Source organism: Lasioglossum baleicum, chromosome 7, assembly GCF_051020765.1.
Source record: "Lasioglossum baleicum chromosome 7, iyLasBale1, whole genome shotgun sequence".
In the NCBI taxonomy this organism is placed as follows: Eukaryota; Metazoa; Arthropoda; class Insecta; order Hymenoptera; family Halictidae; genus Lasioglossum; species Lasioglossum baleicum.
In genome coordinates, this window is record NC_134935.1 from 17,425,724 (window position 1) to 17,453,428 (window position 27,705).

General features: G+C 42.3%; 2 protein-coding genes across 4 annotated transcripts in view; both read left to right on the forward strand.

The window, feature by feature from the left end:
• LOC143210516 (hemicentin-1) overlaps positions 1 to 27,705 on the forward strand; it is a 188,898-nt gene that overhangs the window by 8,778 nt on the left and 152,415 nt on the right. The window lies entirely within an intron of this gene.
• Positions 3 to 27,278, forward strand: LOC143210532 (uncharacterized). Its single transcript, XM_076427452.1, has 2 exons — positions 3 to 11,029; positions 11,363 to 27,278. The coding sequence occupies exons 1-2, from the start codon at positions 10,609 to 10,611 to the stop codon at positions 11,374 to 11,376; spliced, it is 435 nt and encodes a 144-aa protein (XP_076283567.1). The 5' UTR covers positions 3 to 10,608; the 3' UTR covers positions 11,377 to 27,278.

The window sequence follows — 27,705 nt, forward strand, 5'->3', positions numbered from 1 at the left end:
TACTTTGCCCTTCATTCGTCTCTCTAACGTGGACGCTTGGACCTAATCGCGGCTGACGTTATCCTCCATCATCTACTTATCTAGTCTTCCAATTTTAACTATGTCAGTACTTTATGTAAAATGAAATTAAAAAGATTTCAATAAATCGTCGACGTTTGAACTGTTATAATTTCGTAAAAGAACCGGACAATAATGAACCAGGGCTTATTTTAAAAATTGAAACTTCAAATATATTTTCATAATGGTTTGTCTTTTTCTAGGATATTTTAGCATAATGTAACGAGGGGGAAACTGGAAACTAAAAACGTTGAAAAATTTGTTTCACGAGCGAAACTTCCACAGATTTAAAGACTGAAGCTTCCCTTTTAGGACGAGCCCTTACAACATGATGTACGATTTTTTTTCAGTCGTTTTATCAAGCTCTGAATGGAAGGTGCTAACTTTATAATAATGCAAGTGCTTCACATGACTGAACTAGTTCTCCATTTCTGTTCCACAAAACAGCTAAAAAAATCGTACATCAAACTTTAAAAAGGCGTCATAACGGGGAAACTGTTTTGTTCGCCGGAAGAATTACTGAATGTTTTTATGGACAGTCTAATTTCCAGAATTTTCGTAGTGAAGCGCAAATTAACACATAAGGACTAAACAAAAAATATGGTGCAGAAGCAGCAATTTTGCAAAGCTGGTAAACAAGACGATTTATCTGAAATGTTATTATAGTAAAATATTATAGTAAAATAAAGGTTGAATAGGAAGCCATTAGCGATTTATCGTGCTATACTAAACAATTTTCCTAAAACAATGGAACGCGAGCCACTGCCAATTATTCTTCCTAAACTGACCAATTTCCCTAAAGCGTTCAATGTCGGTCAGCTGTGTGGCAATGGCGCCACTGGCAATATTTCTTCCTAAACTGAACAATTCCCCAGAAATAATGGGAAAGTGTAAAACAGTGTAACGTCGGTCAGCGATTCGATAAATGAGCCACTGCCAATTTGTCTTCCTAAACTGAACAATTTCCCTAAAATAATACTGCAGCATAAAACTGTGTAATGTCGGGCAACGGTTGTGTAAGGGGCGCCACTACCAATTTATCGAGCGAGCCGTCGAAATAATGCAAGCTTTTTACACGTAGCCCGTTCGTCACAGACCCTCCCCGCGGCGTCGGCTTCGTCCAGTGTGCGCCGGGAAAAACAATTTGTTAAAATGGCTGCATGAACGTGCTTCCGCGGCAGAATGTTCTCTTTTACTGATCGTGTTGTGCAAACGAGGCGCGGCCGCCCCGGCTAGTTGGAAAATAGAGAAACTACTCGCACAAATTCCCGTGCGGAACTTGTTCTCTAATTTATTCGCGAGTTGCCGCCGAGCGCAGCACGCCTCGCGAATATCAAAATTAATGTTAAATGGATACGTGCGCCGGGATTAGATTGGGCCTCGAAGCTCGTCGAACAACTTTTTCCGATACCGCCGCGCGCCGCGGCCAATTAGCGACGAACGCTCGTCGACCGAGCAAGAAACAGTGCGAAACTTCCAATCGGACCGCTAGCGAGCCGTTTCCCGCGCGAATTCCGTCGGATTGCTCGTCAAAGAAAAGAGTTTACATCGTGCGAACTCCTGCTGACCAACCGAGACTCTTCCAAGATCGGCGCTAGTGGCGCTAGAGATTTTTTATATCACTTTGCGCAATTACTAGATTTTTTATTTTATTGTACAAATAAGTTCTCTATTTTGTACAAAAATAAGCTGTATGAAGCATTCTCGAACCGAAACATTCCTTTTCCGGTTGGTGGATTTTATAGTACCAACCTAGTAGAACAAATTACCCGACTAATAGTTTAACATAATCTAAAAATATTATTGCAACCAAAATAAACAAAATGAGTTGCCAAAAGACGCAGATTAGGCGTTGTATGCTGTTCGCAAATATCAACTGAAAAAAGAACAGTTCCGAGGCTAAGGAGATGATATGTGAGGCATTGGGAGAAGATGCTGTATCTATCAGCACCATCAAGAAGTGCCGAAGAGCGCCGAAGAATTTTTCCTGGTGTGGATTTGGAGCAATTACACGAAGAAGATCCTTGCCAAACGCAAGCAGAGCTTGCTACTGGATTAGGCGTAACGCAACAGAACGTTTCCGATCGGCTGAAAAAGCTAGGAACGATTCAAAAGCAAGGTCGCTGAGTTCCACGCGTGCTGTCGGAAAGCAACAAATCGAGACCACACGCAGCAAAAACGATCAGTGACGCTCTGGATTCGTTGGGCTGGGAAGTTTTGCCACACCTGGCGTATTCACCACACCTGGCTCCGTCAGATTATCACTTGTTCAGATCGCCACAACATCATTTGGTGGGTACGCACCTCCAAACAGTTGAAGAAGTCGAAAAATGCCTCGCAGACTTCATCGAGTCAAAACCGCCACGAAGAAGTGTGCAGAAGCAAATAAAGACTGTAGAGAGTAGAAGCAAATAGAGACTACTTTCCCGATTAAAACATACTTGTATTTTAAGTAAGACTATATTGAATTTGACGAAGAAAGGCCGAGAACTTATTTGTACACCTAATATTTAGCACGATTTAATTGTAAAAGACGAGTGTAGAGTAGAGATAATTGTGGAACACACTATTTGTTTAATACTGGCTTAATTATAAAAGATGCACACCTGCATGGAACACTTGATGTACACAGTTCTCAGGTGCACTTTCAAAGTATCAACAGACTCATGGACATCTTCTGAACGTCCTCGCAACGTCTTCTCGTTGGTAGGGCACGTGTCCGGTAGCAATTCGTACTTGAAGAAGCCACTCGACTGCCCGACCGCTCTTCTTCTGGGTCAGCCTCGATTCTTCGTATTAGCGCGGCTGGAAAGAGGATTCCACTGGAATCGGTTTAGCCGGACGGTTAAGTATCGAGTCGAGTATCGGGCTAACCCTGTTGTTGAACCAGGGCCAACGAAACTATCCAGTTTGCCGTACGTGTTCCTCGGCGAGGTTCCATCCACGGTGAACCTCGACCGATCTACTCGGTTACCGCTAATCTAGTCGAAGAAGACCGACTCGCCGGCGTCCACAACTTCCCGGACTAGTTTTTGGAATTTGTAGCTTCTTGCTACCCTGGTTTTCCCTAGTTACGAACGAGCCATCAGCTCGAACGACGAGCCCGGTAATTGGCCGGCGTTTGATCAAACACGGAACCGTCGATCCAGATTTATCCCCACCGAGAGGAAGATAATAAAGAAGTTATCTTCCTCTCCCGAAAGAAGAAATTATTCTTCCATTTTTTCGTCGACTGAAATAAATTTTGATACAGTAAGAGAGTTGAAAATTTAGGCTATAATCCACGTCTGACCAAGTGGCCAACGACGTACAAGAATTCCGAAAATGATACGGCAGGTCTGAAAGTTCTCGATAACAATCCCAGTTCTCAAAAATAGAGCTCCGGTTAATTCCGGGTACAGTTGCAAAGCCTGTCCAGGAGAAAACCGAAACTGAACAAAGCCGTGTTGAGTCCGGCGAGGTTCGAGAAACTGATTGAAATTCCCAGCCCGCTCCTTCTTTCGGGATCTTCCAGGACTCGTTTTCTTGCAAGGAGAAATCGTAAAATTCGGAAGGGAAGCGTCGAAACGATCCGGAACGCTGTAATTCAGCGGTTCGAGACGGGACCCGAAACACGGGAACTGGTATTCCTACGATTTTTGAAATTTACATCGCCGTTTCCTTCCTCGACGCCGCGCCGGCCCCGGGCTAACTTTCCATCGCTAACGAGCCCCAGAGTTTACTAAAGTATTTTCTTTAGTGGATTCGCCCCGGCGCGCGGCGAAACTCCGAGTCCACCGGACTCCTTCTTCTTCCTCGGCCCTATCCACCGCCGCCACCCAGCACAATCCACTTTTCACCGTTATTGGATTCCAAGGCTTCTTCGCAAACGAACGGGGCCAACGCGTAAATTCGAGACAACGGTGCTGCACCGCTACCTTACGAAACGATCCGGGCTCGTGCCAACTGACATGACGACCGAATTTTTTGGCGCGAACGATCCTTCGATCCGCTTTTCCAATACCTATTACGGCATTTTTAATAATGGTGCCTCGCGGTGCATCCAAATTTTTCCTCGGGTCACGGAATTTTTAAAAAAGACTGAATAAGGGAAACTTGTCTTTTTAAACATTTTTTAAACATGCTCCAGTGCTCATAATGCTATAAAAAAACCCTTGTATTCAGGAGAATTTGCAAGTCAGAAACATATACTGGAAGTTGAAAATTTGTCCTTTTGAAAAGAGATTTTAATCATTTCCTTCCGAATAATAACCTGACAAGAATGTTTTGGTACACCGTGTTCGTGAATTTTTATTTAAAGATTGCAAATGCTAGAATCTACTAAAAACATTGAGAACAGTACAGTATCATTTGAATGATTGATTTCCAATACAGCAATAAACGACTACCGATGGAGATTTAAGTGAACCTTGTAATTTTTTGCAACGAAGTTACGAAACTTTTCGATATCAAACTTTTGCGCATACCTCCGTTCCTATATTCAGAAATTCCGCAAATTTTTACGCCAAGGAAAAACGAAGATCGAGCAGGTTAATCGAAAATATTCAAAAATTCATGCCGGTTGTTGCAAATTGCATGGGCCGAATTATTCAAATTCTTATTGCATTTAGTTTAACTATGCTGGTCACGATCTTACCGGAGCATAGTTTCCCAGCGTGTGCACTGTTCAAATTTCGGTTCCTTTATTTTCAATCCAACTGTTTAGAATTCTGAGCAATACGCGCCGCTACATTCGAAAATTTTGGTAATGAATGCAACAATTTTTAGTTGGAACAGTTCCAGGCCTTTGCAAATTCCATTATTATTCCACGTTGTTGCAGTACTTTTTACGAGACGATGGAAAATCGTACACGAATGTTGCGTGATTTTGCAGGAGCTGGAAATAACCATTTGGAATCCACTGTTCACCGAGGACGTGGAAACATTGCTGACAATGTTACTTCCAAGATCTACAATTAGATCGTTTCATTAATTTTATTTTGATTTAAAGGAGATTAATAACATATATACTTGTTAGACTCTGTTCAGAATATTCAGCACAAAGTCTGACTCGATATTGCACGGCAGTGCTGGGCACAATTTTTAAAATAATACGAGCTTCAGTTAGAAAATTTGCACAACGTTTAATTTAGTACGAGCTCCAATTATAAAGAAATCCAGAAAATAGTGGTACGAGGTATTACCAGAAACTTTATTTCTGAAATAAAACTAAATGTGGGAGTTATTTCTGCCAAACCCTGTAGAAAGAATTCGCAAAAATAGTCGGAAATCGCAAATATTGCGTCCAGCGATGTCGATGAGCACGTAGAAAATGGTAGAATATTTAGCTGGACAGCTGGGCGCCGTCAAAGAGTGGGGATACGTCTTGTATCCCTATTTGTCGACGCCGGAGCACTACTGTGCTGCCACCACACCTAACGATCGAGAAACAACTAAATTCGTTCCGACTTTTTAACAAAGGAGTCGACACCCCCTGGTCTACGATCTTAGTGGGGGACGTTGGAGTGTGCGCATGGTGTTGAAATGGGATAGTGGAAGGGGTAAGAGAAGGAGAGTACATGACATCCGTTTGGTCTTCTCCCAACCGTGCTTAGCACTGTTGGAGGGCAAAAGGTTAACACTTTTCCAACCTTAATTTCACAAACAAACTCTCGTCTGCACTTACATTAGTTTATACAGTATTCAGACAATATTCCAGTATTTCAGAGCTTTCCATAGCGAGTGGCAAAAAACCGGAAAAGTTCGTTTAAGCCGGTATCGGTTTTCCGGGATCCGTTTCGCAATTCGCGGAATCGTCCGGTCTCTCGAAGATGTTGATTCGATCAAAAGAAGTGAGCGAGAGAGAGAGAGAGAGGGAGAGAAGGTGGACGGAGTCGATCGAACTTCCGGCGGCAAACGAAGAGGAAGTACGTGGTAAGACCACCGATGAATTGCAAGAGAGTGTTTGCGATCGGGATTTAGCGGATTAGTCTGGCTACATGAAGCTAGCTAGCTAGCTAGCTAGCTGACTCGCTCGCGCACTTTATAAGTCCCGGACGAAACCAAACTAATTAGGTATGTATATAGTCGAGGCGGCGCCGCGGGACACATAATTAATGCGATGCACCGGGTAAATGAGAAATTAATTACGATATGGAAATCAGAAGGATCCCTACGTCTGGGTTAGCGGCAAGTCGTTACCTGGGGACCGGAGGACGCCGCCACGCCGTGTGCAACGCGCGGGGCAGCACGGTGCAACGGAGATGCAGAGGATGCAGCGACTTCTTTGACGCAGACGCACGTGTGCGAAACGTGAGCTGCACCGACACGAGACTCGAGAGCGCACGTGTCCGACGCTGGACAACACCGAAACTAACTCCATTCTACAATCGGGGCGACGCTACTCGTCGCGACGCTCCGGAAAATCCTCCGCGCGCCGTGGAATCGTGAAACACGTCCCGCACGCCTCCGCACGGTCTCCGCGGACTCGGCTTTGTACTATGAACGACAAGCTCTCGCGCTATTTTACCGATCTCCCGGGACAAACCTGTTTCTCGTCCTTTCGCAGCCATTTTTTCCCCCTGTTTTCCCCGGATTTGAATAAATGATGGCCGGAGAAGTGCCTGGGAGAGTACGTTTCTGATATTTATGCGTCGGTCTCTCAGTCTTGGAAGATGATACACGGCGGACAAGGGACGATGCTTAACGGATTCATGAGAATAGGAATCAGGATGATGCATAACTGATTGTTCAACACGCTAACTCTTCCGCAATGCCGCGGAGAAATCTCATTTTTCCGACTGCAAGGAGAATGTATAATTATTGTTAACTTATTGGTACATAACTGATGGATAAACTTTCGACGAGGCAACCTCTGTAGAAACGAAAGTTGTCGTGGTATAACGCATAGATCAACGGGTTAATTTTAGCAGATTTCTCGAAGAAAGTGCTGAAGAATTGCATTCCGAGCTTCTCGACTGGAGTCCCCTTAATTTTGAAGAAAATTGTATTTCGATCACAGCCGGCTGACAACTTCCTCGCCGTGGCGTGAAAAATGAGACTTGTCCCGGAGAGCTTGCACCGAAGGTGCGAGGAGATTTCAAGAAGAAGGTATTTTACCGCGCGGAAATACGTTTAAAGGTGGGTGACGCGAGAGGGGGGACTCGATGGTAAATGCGCGCATCGCTGAGTGTCCTTTTAAGGGACGGCCCCGAGTACTCCGTCGCGTCGAGGAGTAACAGAGTTCGTTCACGTTGGGGGGGGGGGATGAAAAGGGAGGAAAGAGAGAGGTGAAATATCGAGAAAAAATTACCTCCCGGAGGGGATGCCCGAATGGAGAGACAGTTTAGATAAAAATTCGCCGCGTTTGTCACGGTCGTCCCTAATTAAAGGGCCGAGATTAATGTTGGTAATCTAAACCGGCTTCTCTCCGGCTAGTCGATACGCTTTCGGAACGAGTAGAATCCTTCCCGAAATTCCTGGACGTTGTCGGCCATTTTCGGAGACATACTTTGGGAGGTGAACGTAGCGAGACAGATGCTGGCCAGACACGGTACAATAAATTTCAGTTTTTATTTTAGTCGAGAAAGCAACACCGAATCATAAATGAAACATTTCGTTTATGATCATTTTGAAGTCCGCGAGTTCAGAATCGTGTTGGCCGCATGGAGAAGGAAACGAATTTAAAAGTTAAGAAGTTAAAAATGCTTTCAAACATATTGTTTCATGTGCAACGGGGCAAGAGGAGAATTATTAACAAGCCTGATATAAAATGCTTTTCATTGCATTAGATTAAGGTGGAGTGCGGTAAGTGCGTAAACAGGGCAAGTGCATTAAATGGTTATTTTTATTATAATGTGAACGGAATTTCTCTAGCTTGTATTTATTAATGTGGTATAAGTTAGTATGAACTATTCGAGACATAGATGACGCCCAAGAATAAAGGTGTTTTCCTCGCTTAAATCAACCAATGCCAAACAGTCACGTGAGAAGTACACGTACAACTTTGAGGTTACCCTGAACGTGCAATAGTTTACAAGTTACTCATATATTCGGTGTTGTTATTTTAGGTACGTACAACAAATATTGATCTAGGCTTACATTAAATAAACCGTTTATATTGTATTTTTTCAAATTTATTGAGAAAAACACTAAGATGGACCCATTTTCGGGGCAAGTGCGTCCTAGTTCACACTTTGTACAATATTCTATCAAAAAATGATAATTTTGAAGCAAAATTAGGGATCCTACATAATACTAATTCATCAGTAATAACTGTTGCAAGAGTTTGATACCAAGAACGTTAAGTTTTTACATACCAGACTGAAAATACATCAGTTTAAAGTCCAACTTTGCAAAAATTAGGGCTGACCCACTCCACCTTATGTATAGAAGAGGGAAATTATTCAACAAATGTGTTTCTTTGATTATACAGGAGGATTGATCGTAAAAATTGGTCGTAAAAAATAAGTCGAAATTAAGATATGCAAAACTGCGGTAGAAATATTGTTAAGGGTTGTTTCGATCGACAATAAATTCATAATTGACGCCAAAGAGGATGCCAAGGAGGGTACCGAAGAGTGTACCGATGGTTTTGCATCATCAGCGCAAGGTGTTTCTTTTCTTTTCACTGTCAAGGGAAATTTCTGACAAGACAGGGCCGTAGCCTGCCCGAAGACACGGCTACATCATCGTCGTCCCCCTCCTTCCTGCTTTCGTCTCGCGTCGTTGCTTCTTGCCGGGCCGTGATGGTTAACAAGCTTAGTTTAAACACTCGTTAGACCGGCTTGATCGTTGTTTCGTGCAACCAGCTGGGTCTCGTGCTGTTGCACCGGTGGAACGGAGCGACCATGCAACGAAGGAACCGGCCCCGCAAGAACAGACTCAAAGCTGCTTACACGAACGCGTGGCTGGCGATAGAACGAATTTCATTAGACAGTTTAACACTGAACACCATGCCCTTCATTAAAACTGACTGGTACCGGGCTGTCTACCGGACCAAATTCAACTTGTTTCGATTTTGTGCAATCTTTTATACGCGAACTTCAATTCGAAAATTTACACGATTTTTAAAATAATCTATGTACGAGCGTCAATTAGAAAGTTTGCACAATTTTTAAAATAGTACGAGCTTTAATTAGAAAGTTTTCACAATTTTTAAAATAATACGAGCTCCAATTAGAGAATTTGCACAAATTTTTTTATAGCATGTGCTTCCCGATTTAATGGATGTACAGTGAGTGTAAAAAGTATTCGTACGCCCTTTAAAATAGAATAACTTTTTTGTATGATAGTTGTACCAAACGACCTGAGTTTTTGTAATCAATTAGAAGCATTGGTTTACGAAATGATATGCTAAGAACATTTTCCGAAAATTCTAATTTACAAGGTCACATGCAAAAATAAAAAAAGCATTTTTCAAAACTAGATCTACGAAACATGTATGTTAAATTTTCATCAAGAGCCCAAACAAAATTATTAAAAAATGTTATGTTTTTATTTTTGTATGTAACCTTGTAAATTATAATTTTTGGAAAATCTTTTTTCATATCATTTCGTTAACCAATGCTTCTAATTAATGATAAGAAATCAGGTCTTTTGGTACAGTTCTAAAAAAGGTATTCTTTTTTTAAAGACCGTACGAATACTATTTACACTCACCGTATATTATAGTAGACGTTCGGTTCAGTACGAAGATCTAGTATGTAGAGGGTATTTACCTCGTTCGAACCAGAATTTCGACTGCGGGAAGGCGGAGAGCGTTTACGAATCCACTCGGAGTTATTAAAGAGATCTATTGGCCGGCAGCAGGCTCCGTAGCAAAGTTTTAACGCGGTTCGCGGGACAGTAAATTAAACTATCGCGGCCACGAATCGTTCCCGGGAACTTCGGGCCCGCGTTACCGCCGAATTAATGTCCTCCTCGCGAGACGCCACCTCGCCAGAATCCGCGTAACGCTCCCGGGCCAGATAAAAACTTTAATTTCTTGCGTGAAAGTCCGTGTACGATGAAACTACGGTCGGCGACTGTAAATCTCGCAGACGAACACTCGCGATGGCTCGGAGATACGAGCAACGTCGGAGAGACGGCGCTGCCTAAATGCGCTAAAAAGTCCCAAAAAATATGTATCCAGAGAAAAATACATTTTACATTGAACCCGAGTTCAAGCCGCTATTTTTGTTTTTAAAACTCGGTTTATTTTTAACGCTGTTACGCAATTTTTAATCTGTGGACTTTGACACGACGCAAGTTGGAATTACCATTTATTAAAACACCTTTATTCGTGGGCGACATCTACGTAGAATAGTTCATACTAATTTATACTACATTAATAAATACAAGCTAGAGAAATTTCGTTCATATTATATAATAATAAAAGTAACCAATTAACGGACTTGCCCCGTAAATGGACTTACCCCACTCCACCTTGCCAAAAAAAACGGAAGAGCGCAAAAAGAAGAGGACCCAAAGGAACAGGGTGCCCCGAACGCAGTCAGGCCGCTGTCAAAGCAGATTTTTCGCAAACCGTGACATTAATTTGCGAAATCCGTGGTCCGTCACAGAAAGCGTTTTATGCTGGAGAGAAGGAAGCGCGTTTGCTCGCAGGAAGGACTCGTTACACGGTTTCCGAGCGCCGGTTCGCAACTCTCGTTCGCGCAAGAACTTTCGACCAACATTTTCGTGGTTTTCGGCGGGCGTCGGGTCGGGTCGCTCAGGGGAAAAACGACGGAATTATTCCGGAGCGGTGGAAAACGTCGCGACGCCGAACCCACTAATTCCAACGTGTTCGTCCTCGTCGACGACGACGGGGGTCTAACGACGTCGGTTCCGGCCGTGGAGCCGAGGCGAGATATCCGTGGACGTCGGGGAACGGATCGACGGAAGGCTGCACCGCCGGAGTGCATCGCGCCCTTATCGCAACCTAGCATCCATCCAATGCAGTTACCGGTCGGCTATGTACACAGCCGCGCGCGGCATCCGCCGGACGATTTAGGCTGCGTTTATAGTTCCTGACTCGCGTGCTTTTCGTCTCGCGTGCTTTTGGTCTCGCGAGACAGCGGGTCAGAAATTTCGAGCGGGGTCGACGGGCCCACTGTGCGAGGCACGAAAAAAGGTCTCTACGGCTTCACGGTTCGTTTAGGTAAACTACCGATAGCTTTCCTTTAAGGCGGTAGGATATCTTCGGAGACCTTTTTTTGTGCTACGCACAGCGGGGGGCACAGTGGGCCCGTCGACCCCGCTCGAAATTTCTGACCCGCTGTCTCGCGAGACCAAAAGCACGCGAGACGAAAAGCACGCGAGTCAGGAACTATAAACGCAGCCTTAGGCGACGAGATATAGTGCGTTGTGCTCTCCTTCGACGGGATACAACACTATAGTCATAGTCCTGCGGAAGGAAGACCGAGGCGGGATCCTTGGAAATCGGCTGATAATTGACCGAGAAACCGACACACATAATCTTTCGAGAGATAAAATCTAGCACGATCAAAATGTGTTTGTTCAATTTTAAATTAAATTTATAATAAATTTTATGATTTAAACATGCTTCTCGACGTTTCGATCCTTATGTGGATCATTCTCAAAGAGGCATTTTTTGCGTTTGCTGTGACAACAGAGACAACATTTAAACGAATATTAAAGAGTTACAAATAACAGGACTTTATTCCATGGTGGCAGATGTGTAACTGATTAAATTAAATTATCAGCAACTGTGTTACGTATGTGGACGGTATCGTTGGTGACTCTTGACCCTTCCGGAGATAGTATTTTGGAAGTTGTGGATTTGTGTCCATAAAACAAAATTCACGTCGTTCACGAGGAAATCTTCCTCGCGATTCGGTTCGCAAACCCGCTGGAATTCGATCGATTGTCGATGAACGGCAGCTTCCTTTTTTTTCAAGCGAGATATAGACAAGTGTGCCTGTCCCATAGACCGAGTGATTGGCAATGTACGCGTGAAAGTTTGTCGGCCGATAATTGTTCCGCGCTGGGAGCGTGATCGCCACTTAACCGGACCAATCGAGGTGTCGTTGACCAGATTTTCCGATAACGTGCTTGCACAATGTATTAATTTGCAGACTTTTGCAGATAGCGGCCAATTTAATGAACCACATTATATCCCGGTGTATATTCAGCAAATTAGGCAGCGTTATTCGAAAATTAATCCACGATCTTCACATTTCAGAGCTTCTAAAAATCTTTGTCGTGAATCAAATTATCAGACTTGAATCTTTACGCAAAATAAAAATTTTCTGAATTGTGATTAATATGTTTAATAGGTTGACTATAATACAACGACGGTTTTCAGTTCTTGTAATATTTTCAGAGTTCTAAATTACTTGTCTGAAAGAATGAAATAGAAGGAATAAAGCTTCCACAGAAACACTAAAATCTCTGTTATAATTCGAGAATAATTCTCTCCAATTCCAAAACAATTTATTTCAACACGAAGATAGTATTTTCCAGGGAAATTCTGAAATGTGCTTGCTTTTAGGGCTGGCTTTTAGATTCTCCTCCCCGTTCCACCGTTTCTCCTTGTCAATCGATCAGGCGAGTCGCGATTTAATTCGGAACAACGGCAAGAAATCACGTTCGCTTTTCTCCGGGACGTTGGCATCGAATTACGTTCAACGTCGTCGACGGGCTTCGAGTGGCACGGATCGCGCGATCACAGACGACGACGACGACCTCATCGATCGTGTCGTTAAAAACGATGAATCGGGAACGATTTCCTCGAAACTGTCTGTCGCCCTTGTGTCTCTGATTTATTAATTCCGCATCATAAATCTACAACGACCCGCGGAAGTACTCGTACAAATCCGTGCACTTATGTCCCTTAATAATCGTGTATAACTCGAATAAAATTCCTAATCGCTGAATAAGGATTTTATTGACGATACAAATTTTGAGGGCAAATTTTATTGCGTTTAAGTGTAACGCGGTCGTCAAAAATATACAAAATCATGAATTAATTGATTTGAGAAAATATCAAGCTAAATTGAATAAAAATACAACGTTTTTAAAACCGAAGTAAAAAGTATAAAATAATTTTTCCTAACCCCGTACAGATAGTCCTGAAAATTTGTGATTGTAAATTTTTAATAGCTATGAAAATACTTGTAAGATTTAGTTGTTGATGATACTTGTGCGAAGCGGTCAGTGGAGTAGGGAGCGCTGTCGCGCGGAGTGGGAGGCGCTGAACGCGATCGCGTACTACCGAGCGTCGCGCGGGGAGGTGTAACGGTTAAATTTAATAGTTTATATCTCCTCAATGCATAGGCTTTTAAAGAATTTTTTAAAATATTGCATTGTCATCCAGTTCTGAGCTAAATTTAAAATTTCAAGTCTAGATCATCGGGAAGTTGGTTTAAAATCAATTGCAAAATTTGTACCGAACAGACAGAGGAGAAAGCGAGCTGATAAAAACGTAGTAAAATGATGAAACAATGCTTCGAAAGAATATCGCAGGTTCCAGAATTGCACAAGTCATAGATGACGAAAAGAACAGTCGAATAAAATTTTCGTGAATCCCGCGTCGCGGGTAACCGCGCCCGGAACCAAATTAATTACAGAGAGTTCCGTCTCGGGCGTCATTAGGACGGAAACTAATTAAGGTGGATCAAAAACGATTGGACACAGCGGTTTCGTATTGCGAGTGCGGGCGAGAACTTTTCTCCGCTCGGAATTTAAATGAAATTCTTCAGGAAACAATAATGCCGAGGCGGTGGCTCCGGCGTACGCGGCGTCGACGAGCGGTTCATATAATAAACCGAGCCTGCCTGTGACATTTCCGTTGATGAGTATAATTACCGCAACGCTCGGCGCGGCGCGGTACAGAATTTTGATACCGCCGCGCCATCTCTTTCCCGGGGACCGCTGATTTGTTCGGTGCCCCGCAAATTTCAGGCTATCTTGCACCGTTTCGATTTCGCTTTTCGAGTTCCCAACATTTCATCTGAAATCGTTGCTCCATGTAGTAATTAATTAATTACCTCTAGCACTATTAATAACATTGAACATCTAGTTTGTTAAGTACAAAAAGCTTTGCCACAGTAATTTGTACAGCACATTGACACCCATTGCATAGAGGAGTTCATTTTTAAAAAAGGAGGAACGTCTTTTTTCCAGACAATCATTAAATTATTGCATAACTCGCCGGTAGACAGCGTGTTAATGTGAAAACAATAGCGGTGAAATCGTTCGGATTGTTCGCGATCCGTAACAAGTGAATTACAAAGAGTTGGGGATTCCAGTTTCTTTCAGTTTTCGGTCGGAATTCCTGGAAAGTATCTCCGGTCGCTACAATTTCGCGGAACAAGGGTTGAAGAGCGGCAGGAGGGGGCTTCAGAGGGATAGGAGGGTTTGAGGGATGAAAGTCTTTCGGCCGGAAGAAGTTTGAGTGGCGAAAGGAGGATAAGTCGGTAGGTATGTATCCGCGTAGAATGATTCCGACGGCTCGCGAAATTCCGTATTTAACGGGATGCCTTCCACTTGGAAGCGCGGCTGGCCAAAAAGAATAGGCCAAGCAGAATATCTTGCCGGGCTCTTTATGTCCGGTCGCCGAGACGGAATGTTGGCCCGTGGAAAACGGGTCGCAAAGGTTTCGCTCTGCAGCTGGCTTGCATACATTACGGGGCCTTTATTCCGTGGCTACGGAAAATGGAGTGGACGTGGCGGGGAAACGGAGAGCCGACCAACGAACGAACGAACGAATACTTCTGAAAGACGAGCTCTGCTGGACGGCGAAACGGAAAATCTAGCGCTCCGGATACCGCCAACTGGGCTGAATCGAATCGCGGAGGAGCCACGAAGAATGGGCTCGACCTACGCAGAGAATAGACGGCGACCAGACCCGCAGACTGTCCGGCCTCGTTACATTCTTTCGATAGATCGACCAGGTTTCACTTTAACTTCATCGCTACCTCCATCTTCCAACTTCAGATCGTAAACAATGCAAGACTAATGTGTAGTTCCGAAATTATCAGCCAGTCTTCGCTCATTCAACGTCATAATTTCGCAAAACTATGTCTCTTGGCAACTCAATGCTCCTTGGCTAAGATAAACTTGTGCGACGATGTTAAATATATAAAACTTTTCCGAGTTTCGGGAGCAACAGCAAACTTGTGAATTTGCATCTGTTAGCGTCTCTCGCTTAAGCCGTCTTGACGTGTCCTGACGCGGTCGTTAGTCTCCTGACAATCTGCTAAAACTTTTTACACTGTGCTCCCGATACCTTTGTATTGCACATTCATGAGTCTCAAATTGGATTGAACCTGTTTACTGCAACATTTATTTCTGATAAATAAACTGCGGATCTTTACGCATTCATGGCGTTTGAAAATCTACCAAAAATGCGGGAACGTAATTTTTGCTTATTCCAGATCTACAAAGGTTACTACCACTGAAAATAGGATTTTATTTAATTCCACTTTCTTAAAATTTGCCTGGAAAAAATGAAAATTGCATTAACATCCGCAGTCTACTGATAACATTTTTTAGAAATGGTTGTTTTTCTAACTTGAAGCAAACATTTCAAGTTAAAGTACCTATATTATTATTAAAATTCGTTTACAATACAAACACGAAGGAAGGCTACCCCGTTTTTAAAAATTACCATCACTCTGATAAAATCAAGACATTTCACATTTATCTCCTCGCGCCGACGTACTCCGCATTTAAGCAAACGTTCGCACTCGAAAAACGGAATAATCGCATCGGAGCGAGCACTGGTTACACCGAGTGCATTAAATACACTGCAATTCAGCGGAACGTTCGAATTCGACACATTCGAACGAGGGAACCGACGTGCAATTGTCTCTCTGAAGCGCGTCGGAACCCATTGGTGCGGTTCCCGCGAGAATTCCCGGGATTGTCGAACATAAGTAGACCGCCGCAGGAGCGCGCCCGTATAAAAAGAGGTCCCTGATTATAGTTCGCGGTCGGCGTTCGCCTAGTTCGTCGCCGTGAGCGAGGGCTTATGCACGGTTGACGGGATAAAGGGTAGAATCGCATACCTACACGAGAGAGCGTGTGCCAGCGCAACGATGAAACGATCCGGTTTCAATTTTGCACACGGGCCTTCGCCCGTTGAAACGGAGATCGCGACCGGCGACCAAGTAATTCGCAAACAATCGGCATACGGCTATTGTTGGCAACTGCCCACCTTTCAAACGTGTTACGCGATTTCGATTGGAGCTCGCGCGAGGGCCACCCACCCACTCTCTGTCTCTTTCTCCCTCGCACTCTCGGATACGCTCGCGCGTTGATTTTACAACACACGAGTCGAAATCTGCACGGCGAGCGCAGTGTAAAGCGAAGCCTGCTGTACATACGCGACACAGAACCCGTGTTTGCCTCAGGGTTTACGCAGTGAACCGCGTGTGCACGCGGCTTAATTTTATAACGTTGTTTATGGATACCCTCTTTCGAAATTCCCCCACTACGAACCCGGCTCGGAACTCGAACCCCGGTGATTTACCGAGCACGACAAATGCCGAAATGATCGTGCTGCTACGGTGATAAATCACCAGCCGCTCTTCGGCGTTATCTTGATTTGTCAGCGAAGGAAAAAAAATCGTTGCGCGCGTGGGCGGTCGCGCGCTACATCGATGACAGCTCCGATGAGATATGTGGCAAGTTCGCGCGAGACGCTGGCTGCCAGCCAGTTTCAGAGCAGAGAGAGAGAGAGAGAGAGAGAGAGAGAGAGAGAGAGAGAGTGAGAAAAGCGAGACCTCTCTGTGTTTACCGAACTGTTTGCACGACAGCGACGGCCACTTCCGGTCACGCGGCGCTACGGGAGCCGGAACCGTGCCGCGCGAGATCGAAGAGCTCCAGATTTTGGGACTGGTGGAGATATTTTAGTAGAATTTTGGGGGAAATTGTGTCTAGTAGTATGGTCTCTTTACTGCATTCATTTAAATATGTTTCTTAATATTTCACTGTAACTCTTCCATCTTCATTGTATCTCTCTCTCTCTCTCTCTTAAAAAATCGCAACTTTGGAAGTGGGACCTTTGACAATTTTTTTGTTGAAAACTGTCACAGTTATTGAAATGAAACTTGGTACGATTGTTACTTATATATTGTACCATACGTTCAATTCTTTTGGTCATTCGGTACCGTACAGTTTTTGCGAGGCGTGAATATAGAGTCGCGTGTGATCCCTCATGCATCGCAAAAATGTCATGCTCCAATGGAAAAACTGTAAGTCTAGTTCTAGTTGAAGTATTTCGATGAAATTTTTGGGAATTATTGTATACCATACACTATGATCTTCCAGAATTGCAAGGGTGTGGTATATGTGCGTTCTCATTTCTGGATAATACAAAGATGGGATACCACACTGAGAGAGAAATCAAATGAATTTCTTAAAATTATTTTTTTTCTTTAATTTTTCTTGTTTACGAATTTTATTATATGTTTTTTGACCATTTTTAAGTTTTTAATAACAACAACCTTTTCAAGCATGAATTGTTAATTTCTTATCAAATAAAAATGTAATCCTTCCTCGTTTTTCGTTTAATTTATAATAGGATAATTTGCCCTGCGTTCGACGTGTGTGCTCGCCGTTGTTTGATTTTAATTCCGCACTCTGTGGGGGATTTTGAAAACTAAACTCCACAGTTAAGAGGTTAATATGAAAGGGATTAATCAACGATTTATCGAAGGATTTATTAATAAAATGTAATGTGTTCAAAAGCAGTGTAACTTGACCATTTTTGCAACAGTGATATTGTGATTTTTTTGCAAAAAAGCTGTCAAAGCGATTGAAATGAAACTTCGCAGAACTATCGCTCGTATAGTGCGCTACAGGTTCAATTTTTATTAGCGATTCAATACTGCACGGTTTTTGCATGACCCATCCTGAAAATGAATTTGGCAATGCAATATTTGCAACCAAACACCGTTCTCCATTCTCGTATACATTCATTAAACAATTACACAATGGACGATTTTTATAGCTATATAATTGGTGATGCTTAGGACCGTTCACAGCTCTAATTAATAATTTTTAAAATTTACTTTTGATGATATCTCGTGTAGCTATTCAGTTAGTTTAATTGCCACAGATTGTATACTTAAATGACAATTTGGATGATCCCGGTCAACAATGACTCCGGCATAGCACTCGGAGGGTTAAAACAAAATTAATTTATATATTTAAAATTGTAACCCATAAAAGACAGTCATCACTTTTTATATAAGGTAGAATTTGCCTCAATCGCTTTTTCTGCGGAAGTAGTGCAAAAAGTCAGCTAATTATTTTTATTTCTGGCAGACCAACTCTCTCGTTCTTGGATATTAAACCAATTACCCCAATTGCGAATGGTTGCAGCTTTTTTATAAATTTGCGAAACGTCGAAAGCTTTATTAGAAGATACTTTCTTTCCATTTCAATGTTGTTAATTAAAAACTTCTTCATGGTGCACTTCAGTTTCCGCACGATTCACGTAATAAACTCAATCACCAGTTTGTACTTTTGAACTACGTTTTTATCAAAAGCGCAACTATGGAGAACTAAAGGAACATCTTCCATTAAACGCTTTGTTGAATATTACAATTGTGTTATGTAATTTATGATTATTGAGATTGTAAAGATGGACTTGTGTGAATAATTATTCAATAAACTACCACGTTTTTATTAGCTCGCTTTCTTGTCTGTCTGTTTGTTTATTGTTTGTCTGTTTGTCTGTCCGTTCGGTACAAATTCTTATTGCTAAAATCACAATGTCAGCGTCCCGTAAACCTATTGTTAATTTCGACGATTCCAAATCATTCAATTCGAGATGGAAAAAGAAAAACCGAAGCAATCACAAAAGAACAGATGCCTACACATTAAACCGTGCGCACGGTTCTCTCTGAAAAACAAACCATCAATATTTTGGTAACACGGAGAGCCGACCCACGGTTTCAGTTCCACTTTAATCCGCCGATTGTGTATTATTCACAACACCGCTCGGTAAACAAATACAACAGATTGCAACACGACCCGAGAGAAACCAAACAGATCGCCGCGTCGTCGGTGTATTTAGAAATGGAAAATCGTCGAACATTCGTGACGATAAATCGCTGGTGAAAAAAAAGAAACCGATCCTAATAAAAATCGATGTTAGATCGTCGCCGGGTCTGGCACCGAAGTCTCGAAGAAAACGGTGAAGAATTTCGAGGAAAGTTTGACCGCCGACTTGTTCCCCGAGTTTCCGGCAAGACTCTCCCTGGAATTAGTCGTCCGTTCCTGAATTTTCGATTCGTGCTCCGGAAACGGTCGCATTTAAATGGAAATCATTGGTCGCGATATTGGATCGCGATTCCCGATCCTTCATTTGCAAGAAAATCGACGAGTTTGTCTTTGCTTTGTTACCTCGACTCGTTTGTTTCTCCGCGGGTCCCTTTTACCTCTCTCTCTCTCTTTCTCTTTTCCACGTTGGTAGTTGCGACGGGGTGCCTGCGGGCGAAAGAGAACGGAAAAAAGCTTACGTACCAGGGATTGGTTATAAAGAACAAACCGGGAAACGGAATCGAAGTAATTGATGTAGGAACGGAGCTCAGCTCGTTTTCCAAGAGAGAGAGAGAGAGAGAGAAATGTCGTGTTCCAGTAAATGCCAGGAATCACCGCATCGAGTGCATTATTCGGCTCGAAATCGAAAGTCCTCTATTCTTTTGCCTCTCTCGTCTAACGATTTCCCGTCGGTGCTTCGCATTACGATCGCTTCCACTCGGATGGCCGCGTTCTTTCTGCTAAAAGTCGCTGTTACCGCTCCGTTGCCTTTCCAACAGCACATTCATTGACTTTTTCGTCTAATTAGGTCTGCTTTAATCCTCGCTCGCCGCAAAATGTGCACGCTCTACGCGATCTCGCGGTTTCCCACCACTAAATCATTTTGAATCCTTGGGCGACCATTTTTATTTAAATAAGGGTCACTATCCCAACTCGAATCGAAGCGTGGGTTGTGTGTAATTCACAATTTGTAGACAATTGGAAGCAGTAATACCTAGACTACGGATCTTTATACGTTTATTCTTTATTTTATTATCGCGTCATTAAAAGAGATGATTCCTGAGGTAGCTTCAAGTAATTTTTCCGTTGCGAAAATGTTCTCCGCGGCTTCGTTAAAGAGTTACTAACGAAAGACACGGACCAATCAGTGCGATCAATCCAATCTGTGAAATCAGATTCTCGCAAAGGAAAAAAGTTCATTCAAATATGCTCGGGAATCACCCCTTTCAACGAAGTACAACATTTTTGGGACACCCTGTAGAATTAACCTAGAATATATGTTAGCGATGGTTATCTTGACACAGCTTCTGAAAGTCAAATTTCGATTTCCATCTGCCGGATGATTTCGATGATTCGTAGGTGACGTCAAACCGAATTTCACGCGACTCGTTAACGCCCCCGTACTCGGCAGGGATGAAATAAAAATTCCATTTAAACAAACTCGACGTAATCGTGTCGAGCTTGGGCTCCGTTTCTCGCGCTCTCCGTTATCGTAACGCGTTCGCAGAAATTACGCTCGCGCACTAGGATAATCCACGCTAACGAGAGAACTCGCGAAAACCTCTTTCTCTCTCCGTCGAAAAAAGGACAAATTTACGAGAAATCTGGAACCGCTTCGACAGAAACGTTAATGATCACCGGTCGCGGCCGCGCGAGCAAACGCGAGTAGACCTATTTGCATCATTAGCGTGTGTGCACGCTGCTTTACTGCTCGGTATCAACAGAGTGTATACATATTTATTGCTTTTATTAACAAATTATCTACCGTTAATTATTCCGTAAATTATGAAAGTCTGTGGCCCATGGATAATGATTTCTTAATAAATCCTTTATTAGTAGAATTTCTTTACTATTACACTTGACTTTGAGCGACCTCGAAGGACCTTCGTACTAGGTCATTGTATTCGAATTTGTATTTTTCACTCGCAAAGTATTTGCAAATGGTGAATATACAATTCGCAACAGCATCCCTCAAAATAACGTTCCATAAACATATTTTTCGTATTCCGGCTCTAATAATTTCATTAGTCACAGTAAACTCATATTTTTCGTATCGCAGCTGACGTTAAAATGTATACAGAGATTAAAGTTAAATATAGAAATTCATTTCCGACGAATTGCATACGAAATATTTTTAATACGGGTGCACCACCGTGCATATAGGAGCTACCATCCATCACACCAGATATTTATAAAACCAATCGGACTGTGTTGGCGTTGTTAATAATAATAATACGTGCGTAACAACATGAAATAACATAGCATTTTTATGATGAAAAATAGGACACTTGTCTTGATTAATGTGCTTTCCTATTTAGATAAGCAATGAAAATTAACTGGAAAAGATAAGTAGAGAAACTGTCTCTTTTATCTAAATTAAGCTATATAAAAAATAAATTCTTATAGAATTAATTGGGGACACGTTAATGAGTTCGATGCATTTTTACAGGCACGCTAATTGGGACAAAATCCCTTCTTTCAATCGAGGTACATTTTTGAAAAATATGATTTTTGACTGGGAAAAGATATTCTGATAAAAAGAGACAATTTGAGAATGAATATTAATTTTTATCAAGATCAAAATTCAAGTGGAATAATTCATTGATTAATTCATGAATTAACAAGTTAGGTTAATATTACAGTAGACTGGTGATACCGTGGCTGTTTGTCATTCTTCCTGACGATGGAAATGGGTTAATACGATTGCGACAATTCGGGGACGAGCGCTGGGCAAATCGACGTTCGGCCGGGACGCAACTAGATTAATTACCAGTCGGGTCCGGTTCCTTTGACCGGGGCCGTTGACGTACGAGCAATTACTTTCGGCGTTTTCTGTTTTTCCGCAAAATTCACCGTACCGTGACGCGCGGATAAAAGTGTTGCGGGGACCCGAGCAATCAAAGGAACAAGCGGAACGCAGCTGCGAATCGCTCGTCGAATAATACGGATCAGCGTGCAGTAATCGGGTTGATCCGCCGTGACTCGGTGCACACGGCTCATGTCCCATATTGCTGACCGATGTTTCGCGAGTTTATTTGCGCAAACATCCCGCGTATCACATCACCGTCCCCATAAGAATCGCCTTATTTAACCAAATTATCGGCGACGCTCCTCAGCCTCTATTATAATTAATAGACTTTCGCGAATAATAGAAAATTCCGAATGGCAGATCGACATTTTTAAGTTCTTTAAGGTACCAAACTTTTATTTCACTCTGAATGGTTAGTATTTATGTATTTAATTAAATTTAATATGAAAAATTCATTATTGTTATACGAGTCGTTTATTTTGAAAGTGGCCCAACAAGTGGCAATTTTAATATTTACATTTCTACGTTATCTTACGATTCTGAAGCAAATTGCAACTAATCTATTTCAAATCATAAAGTTTTGTAAAATATAAATTAGCTGGTTAATAGAACGATACAAATTTTTGTTTTGAAAGTGGCCCAAGTCCATTTGTCAGTTGACAAATGTTGGAAAACATTCCACAGCATTGAAGGACCTTAGCATGTTTACTACAAGTCTCACTGTTGATAAACTATTCTGCTTCAATATTTTAGTTTTATACGTTCTTTCTGTCCGTGACCTTGAATGACCTTGAGTCACTGAATTCGCAATGAAAGGGACTATCATTGTAGATGTTTAAGAAAGGACGGTTCCATTTAAGAAAATGAAAGTGACCTCGATATCTCTAAGAAAAATTGCATGAAAACAAAAATTTCTTTTGTATCGTATGAGCCCCATTTTACCATTCAACTTTGTCCTCAAGACATTTAATGTACCTTTGAAAACAACAAAGATATTCGAGATGATAACGTTAGGTGACTCGTTCTGTATAAATGTAAGAGCCAGCTTAAAAATAATTGAGCATTAAATTCTCATTTCCCTCCCCTAATTCCGTCGCGCTCGGCAGCAGAGCAAAAGAGCAAACGGTGTGGAACAGTGTCACAGGTTCGCAGAGAAAAATGGGTTCTTGCCCCCGCAACGGTAACCCGTAGATTGAACCATTGAGAGGTATCGCGAACCACTTGGAACCGGTCGAACGCTTTCAGCGTTTGTGCGAAGCGTAACGTTACACACATCGAATGAAATCGAACGAACGAAATTTGACTGGACTAACAACCGAGGGTTGATAATCCGTAGAACGCTCGTACCGGACACGCACGCACACATGCGCACGTACACGAGAGCATGCAACAAAAGGGACGAAAACGTTGCTTTTCACTCCATCGATTTTATCGCGTCACCGCGTCACCCGGCGTATACATACTCGCGGTGCGCGTTGTGTCGGACACAGGCAATGTCTGCCGCGAAAAGGGCGCGCGCGTCCGACACAATGTTGTTGCATTAACGGAACATTCATCCGAGAGCCGGCATTGTTTGCCCCGTGATTAACTTTTGACCGTCGCGTGGGCGGAGGCCGGCCAAAGTGGAGCAGTAATTTGCCGCGATACGCTCGCGATATATGCGACAGAAAAACAGGAAGAATCTAGGATGGACGCTCAGAATTCGCTCGGCCATTCGAAACCCTTTATTAACGCCAGCCTTGCGACTGCGTTTCAATTTGTTTCATTGTCTATTTTTATTCTGTTTGCATAAGAAAATTGTTTAGGTGTCATCTGAATGGTATCAAGCAGAGACCAAAAATAACAGTTATTCTACAATTTTCTACGATAAACGTTATTAATAAAGAGTTGATTATTATTGAAATTTAAGATGATGTACGCAGAATATACAGAACAAAAATCGAAGAACAAAATGATTATAAAATATCGATTTTTATACTTTTTGGTTAATAACTGTTATCGATCAACTGTTTCGATTGCTTAAAGCAGTTATCGATGAGAGAAGTTCTTTTCGATCGCTCATGCGGATCTTCATGCAAAATAAAAATGTTTTGCATTGATTGTGGGAAGCAGGAATAACAAAAAAAATTGATTTCATCCCTCAACATACAGATCCCGCAGTCTACTCATAACAGTTATCAATGGGAGGAATTTATTTCTATCGCTCATAACAATTATTGATGAGAGAAATTGATTTCGATCACTCATAACAGTTATCGATGATCGCATTTCTTTCACTTGTTCATAATGATTATTGACGAGGAAACTCATTTTGGTTGCTTATTTAATTATTGAGTTACTATTACTATTACTATTATATTATTGAGTTATTGGGTAGTACAAAGAATATCATCGAAATGGATTGATCATGAAGATCGCCAGCCGCCATATTAAATTGTTCACTGTATCATTTTGAATCATCTCACTGTATTAAATCGTCCCCCGTGTATGAAACTATGAAGCGTTGGTCAGCCGGTTTTCACGTAAAAGGATTTCCATCGGGAGAGGGATCTCGAGAGTGAGGGATCGATGCACACAGAGGCCGTGATTAAGCGGGAGTATCATCCGCCGAGCATTTTTGAACACACGAACAAGAGCGCGATTGATTTTCTTGTCACAAGTTTAATTACTTGCGGATGATGAACGATCTGAGCGCTAGCCGGAGTTACTGTTAATCGCGTAAATATACAGAGAGAAAAAGAGAGGATAAGAGAGAGAGAGGGGGGGGCGGGGAAGAGATTCTCCGCACTATCGACGCAAAAAATGCCCGTTTGACGAAACCGTGAGCACGTGTAACCCCCCGCATTGTAGTATAACAGCGAGTTAGCTGTTAAATTGTTTTTTCTTCTCTCTCGTCGATCCTCGCTGAACATCCTCTCGGATAAGAGAGAGAGAGAGGGGAGAACCGTGGAGAAGAGAGGGAAACAACGTTCCTCTTAACTGACAGTCAAATTTTCCCGTGGAAAAGCTTGATGGAAGCACCGACGGCTTGGACTAGTGCAAAAGCGACCGGTATCTGAAAACGTTAAGAGAGGAAAACAAGCCGATGGATCTTCCGCCGGTCAAAAGTTTTAATTAATCGGGGCGCCACCGCACCGTGGTCGTGAGGTATTTTTATTAATTTTCCAACCCCGGTGCGTTTGCTTCTTCTTGCTTCGCTGTTCTCGAAGCCGTCAAGCTCCTCCAGCGCTGGAATCAGCCCTAACAGCGTCACGCTACACGCTACACGCTATGAGAACGATAATTGCTTCGAAGTTCGAACGTTCCACGTTGCGATGCGATGCGATGGGACGCCATGTGATGCAGAACGATGCAGAACGATGCAACGAAGAGCCCGGAGAGAACGGAGCCTGATTAAGTTTATTTGAGGGAAACTTTCGCGCCTAGGAACGTATTATACAGGGCAAGTCACCTAACGTTGCCACCTCAAATATCTTTGTTGTTTCTAAAGTTACGTCAAATGTCTGAAGAACAAAGTTCAGTCGGGCTCACATGATACCAAAAATGTTTTTGTTTTTATATGATTTTTCTTAGAGATTTCAAGGTCACCTTCATTGTTTTAACTGGAAGCACCCTTTTTTAAACAACTATAATGATAGCCCCTTTCATTGAGAATACAGTGACTATAATTACCCATGCACGGGTAAACTTTCTAAGTAGCTCCTAGTCCATATAACAGACACAGAACATTATTATTTTGCGTTCACCATTAAAAATTCGCAGTCTACTCGTTAATCACTTACTACTTTTCGAAGCCCCTTATTCGTAGCATTCATACTTAGGCTTTAAAAACAACAAAGATATTTGAGATTAGGTGGTATTTGAGGCAACGTTAGGTGACTCACCCTGTATATAATAATCTGCGAGTGAATGGAAATTTCTTTCAGAATTGATTCATAAATTTTGAAATTTTTTCGGCGAGGCCTTCTTTTAACACTAGCCTTGAAAGTAACTGGTACATGTTATTGTACCTATACAAATATGTACCTTATAAAAATGACAAGATTGATTTTATTTGAACTTTGTGCAGCTCCTATTGTAATATGTGCTCCACTAAAGATATCTATAATTCATTTCTTATGAAATTATTTTTATTACATCAACAATCGTAAAATAAAAAATCTGAAACCGGTCATTTTGACCGGTGATGGTGGGGTTAGTGTTAAAGAAGAACTGTTCCGCTGTTGTTTTTTCATCTTTGGGTTTCGGAGTTTTCGGCGGTGGATGTTCGTGCGAAAATAAACGAGGAGCCCAGCTGGGGATTACGCGTTCGACGCGAGTACACGGCGAGCATTAATTTCGACGGGCAGGACGACGCTCGAACGACAAACCGTAACCGCGCGTAAAACAAATCGGTTGTCGGTCGTTCGACGCTTAGTGGACGCTTCAGCACGGTTCACGACACCCGCCGTGTTCCCTGTTCCGTCGCTCGACACCGTCGACCCTCGAGCACTTCCGCCAGTAACGCAGATATGCATCGGCCGTCGTTGCACTGAAACGCCCATGAATAATCTTCTCAGTGTCCCATGGCGCCATTAGAAAATCGAAGAAACTAGACCCCAAACACTAAACACAACGGTTCCCGTTAATTCCAAACAAATGTAATGCTCTTCTCCTCGTTACATTATTGGTTAGGAACGACGAGAGAAATCTCATGGGAATAATATCAGATGATTGCATAAGTTCGTGTCCGATTTTATTCTGAAAAACTGCACAGCGTTGCAAGTAGAATAGCCGCCCGTATGGTCAGACAAGCGTAATCCAATGTTCCACGGTGACCATACCGAGTTCATCGTGCTCAATCAGTAGAACACCGCGGTCTATTGTAAGATAATTTATTCAGAGGCAGTCGGGCAGAGGAGACTATGAGGGCACGAGTAGAACAGAATTGGACTATGATCACACAATTAGAATAGAGATGATTGCTGATGAGGCTAGTGAAATAGAAACAATCTATGATCGGACAAGTGGAATATGATAGCCTGGGGTCAGAGCGAAATTGTTGTCCACAGACCGGCGAGTGAAGTAGATTAGTGGAATGGAATGGGACGTAGCTTGACAAGTAGAATTCGACTGTCTGTGATCAGAATGGTATCTAGCTCAAATCAAGATACTCGGTTCGAATCATCCATCAAAAACAATTTCAATAACATCTTTCGCATAAACGACTATTTCTACGAACAATTGGAAATCACAGCAAGAAGTAGTTGATTAATGAAAAACTACTATGAATGCTCATAAGGGGGGTGTAGAGGGAAATGGAAGGAACACAATTTTTAACTTTGGGACTTTGTTTGGAATTCCCTTTTTCGGTTTTCCGCTTATATCACGGGAACTGTGTGTCCTAGCGATAAGACCATTCTATAGAAAATTAAAGCTGACAAAATATGCTATAAGATTGATTCCGTTCAGTCTTTCGCTGTCTCGCATAGTTTCCGAGATATCCGCGCTCAAAGTTCACTAATTTTTGTCTTATTTCATTAACTCTTCAGCACAATTAGTGAACTTTGAGCGCGGATATCTCGGAAACTATGCGAGATAGCGAAAAACTGAATCGCATCAATCTTGTGGCACATTTTGTCAGCTTTAATTTTGTATGGAATAGTCTTATCGCTAGGATGCATAGTTTCCGTGATACAAGCGGAAAACCGAAAAAGGAGATCTTCTACTAATCCAAATTAGTCCAAACAAAGACCCAAAGTTAAAAATTGTGTTCCTTCCATTTCTCTCTGCAACTTTTCGTTGACTGGACTAATTTTAAAAGAAAATATTAATCCTAAATCATGTGTCAATATTAAAAATTTTCTTCTTTTGATCCTTCATTG

Coding starts and splice junctions, on each gene's coding strand:
- LOC143210532 (XM_076427452.1), top strand. CDS start 10,609: ATGCTGGAGAGAAGGAAGCGCGTTTGCTCGCAGGAAGGACTCGTTACA.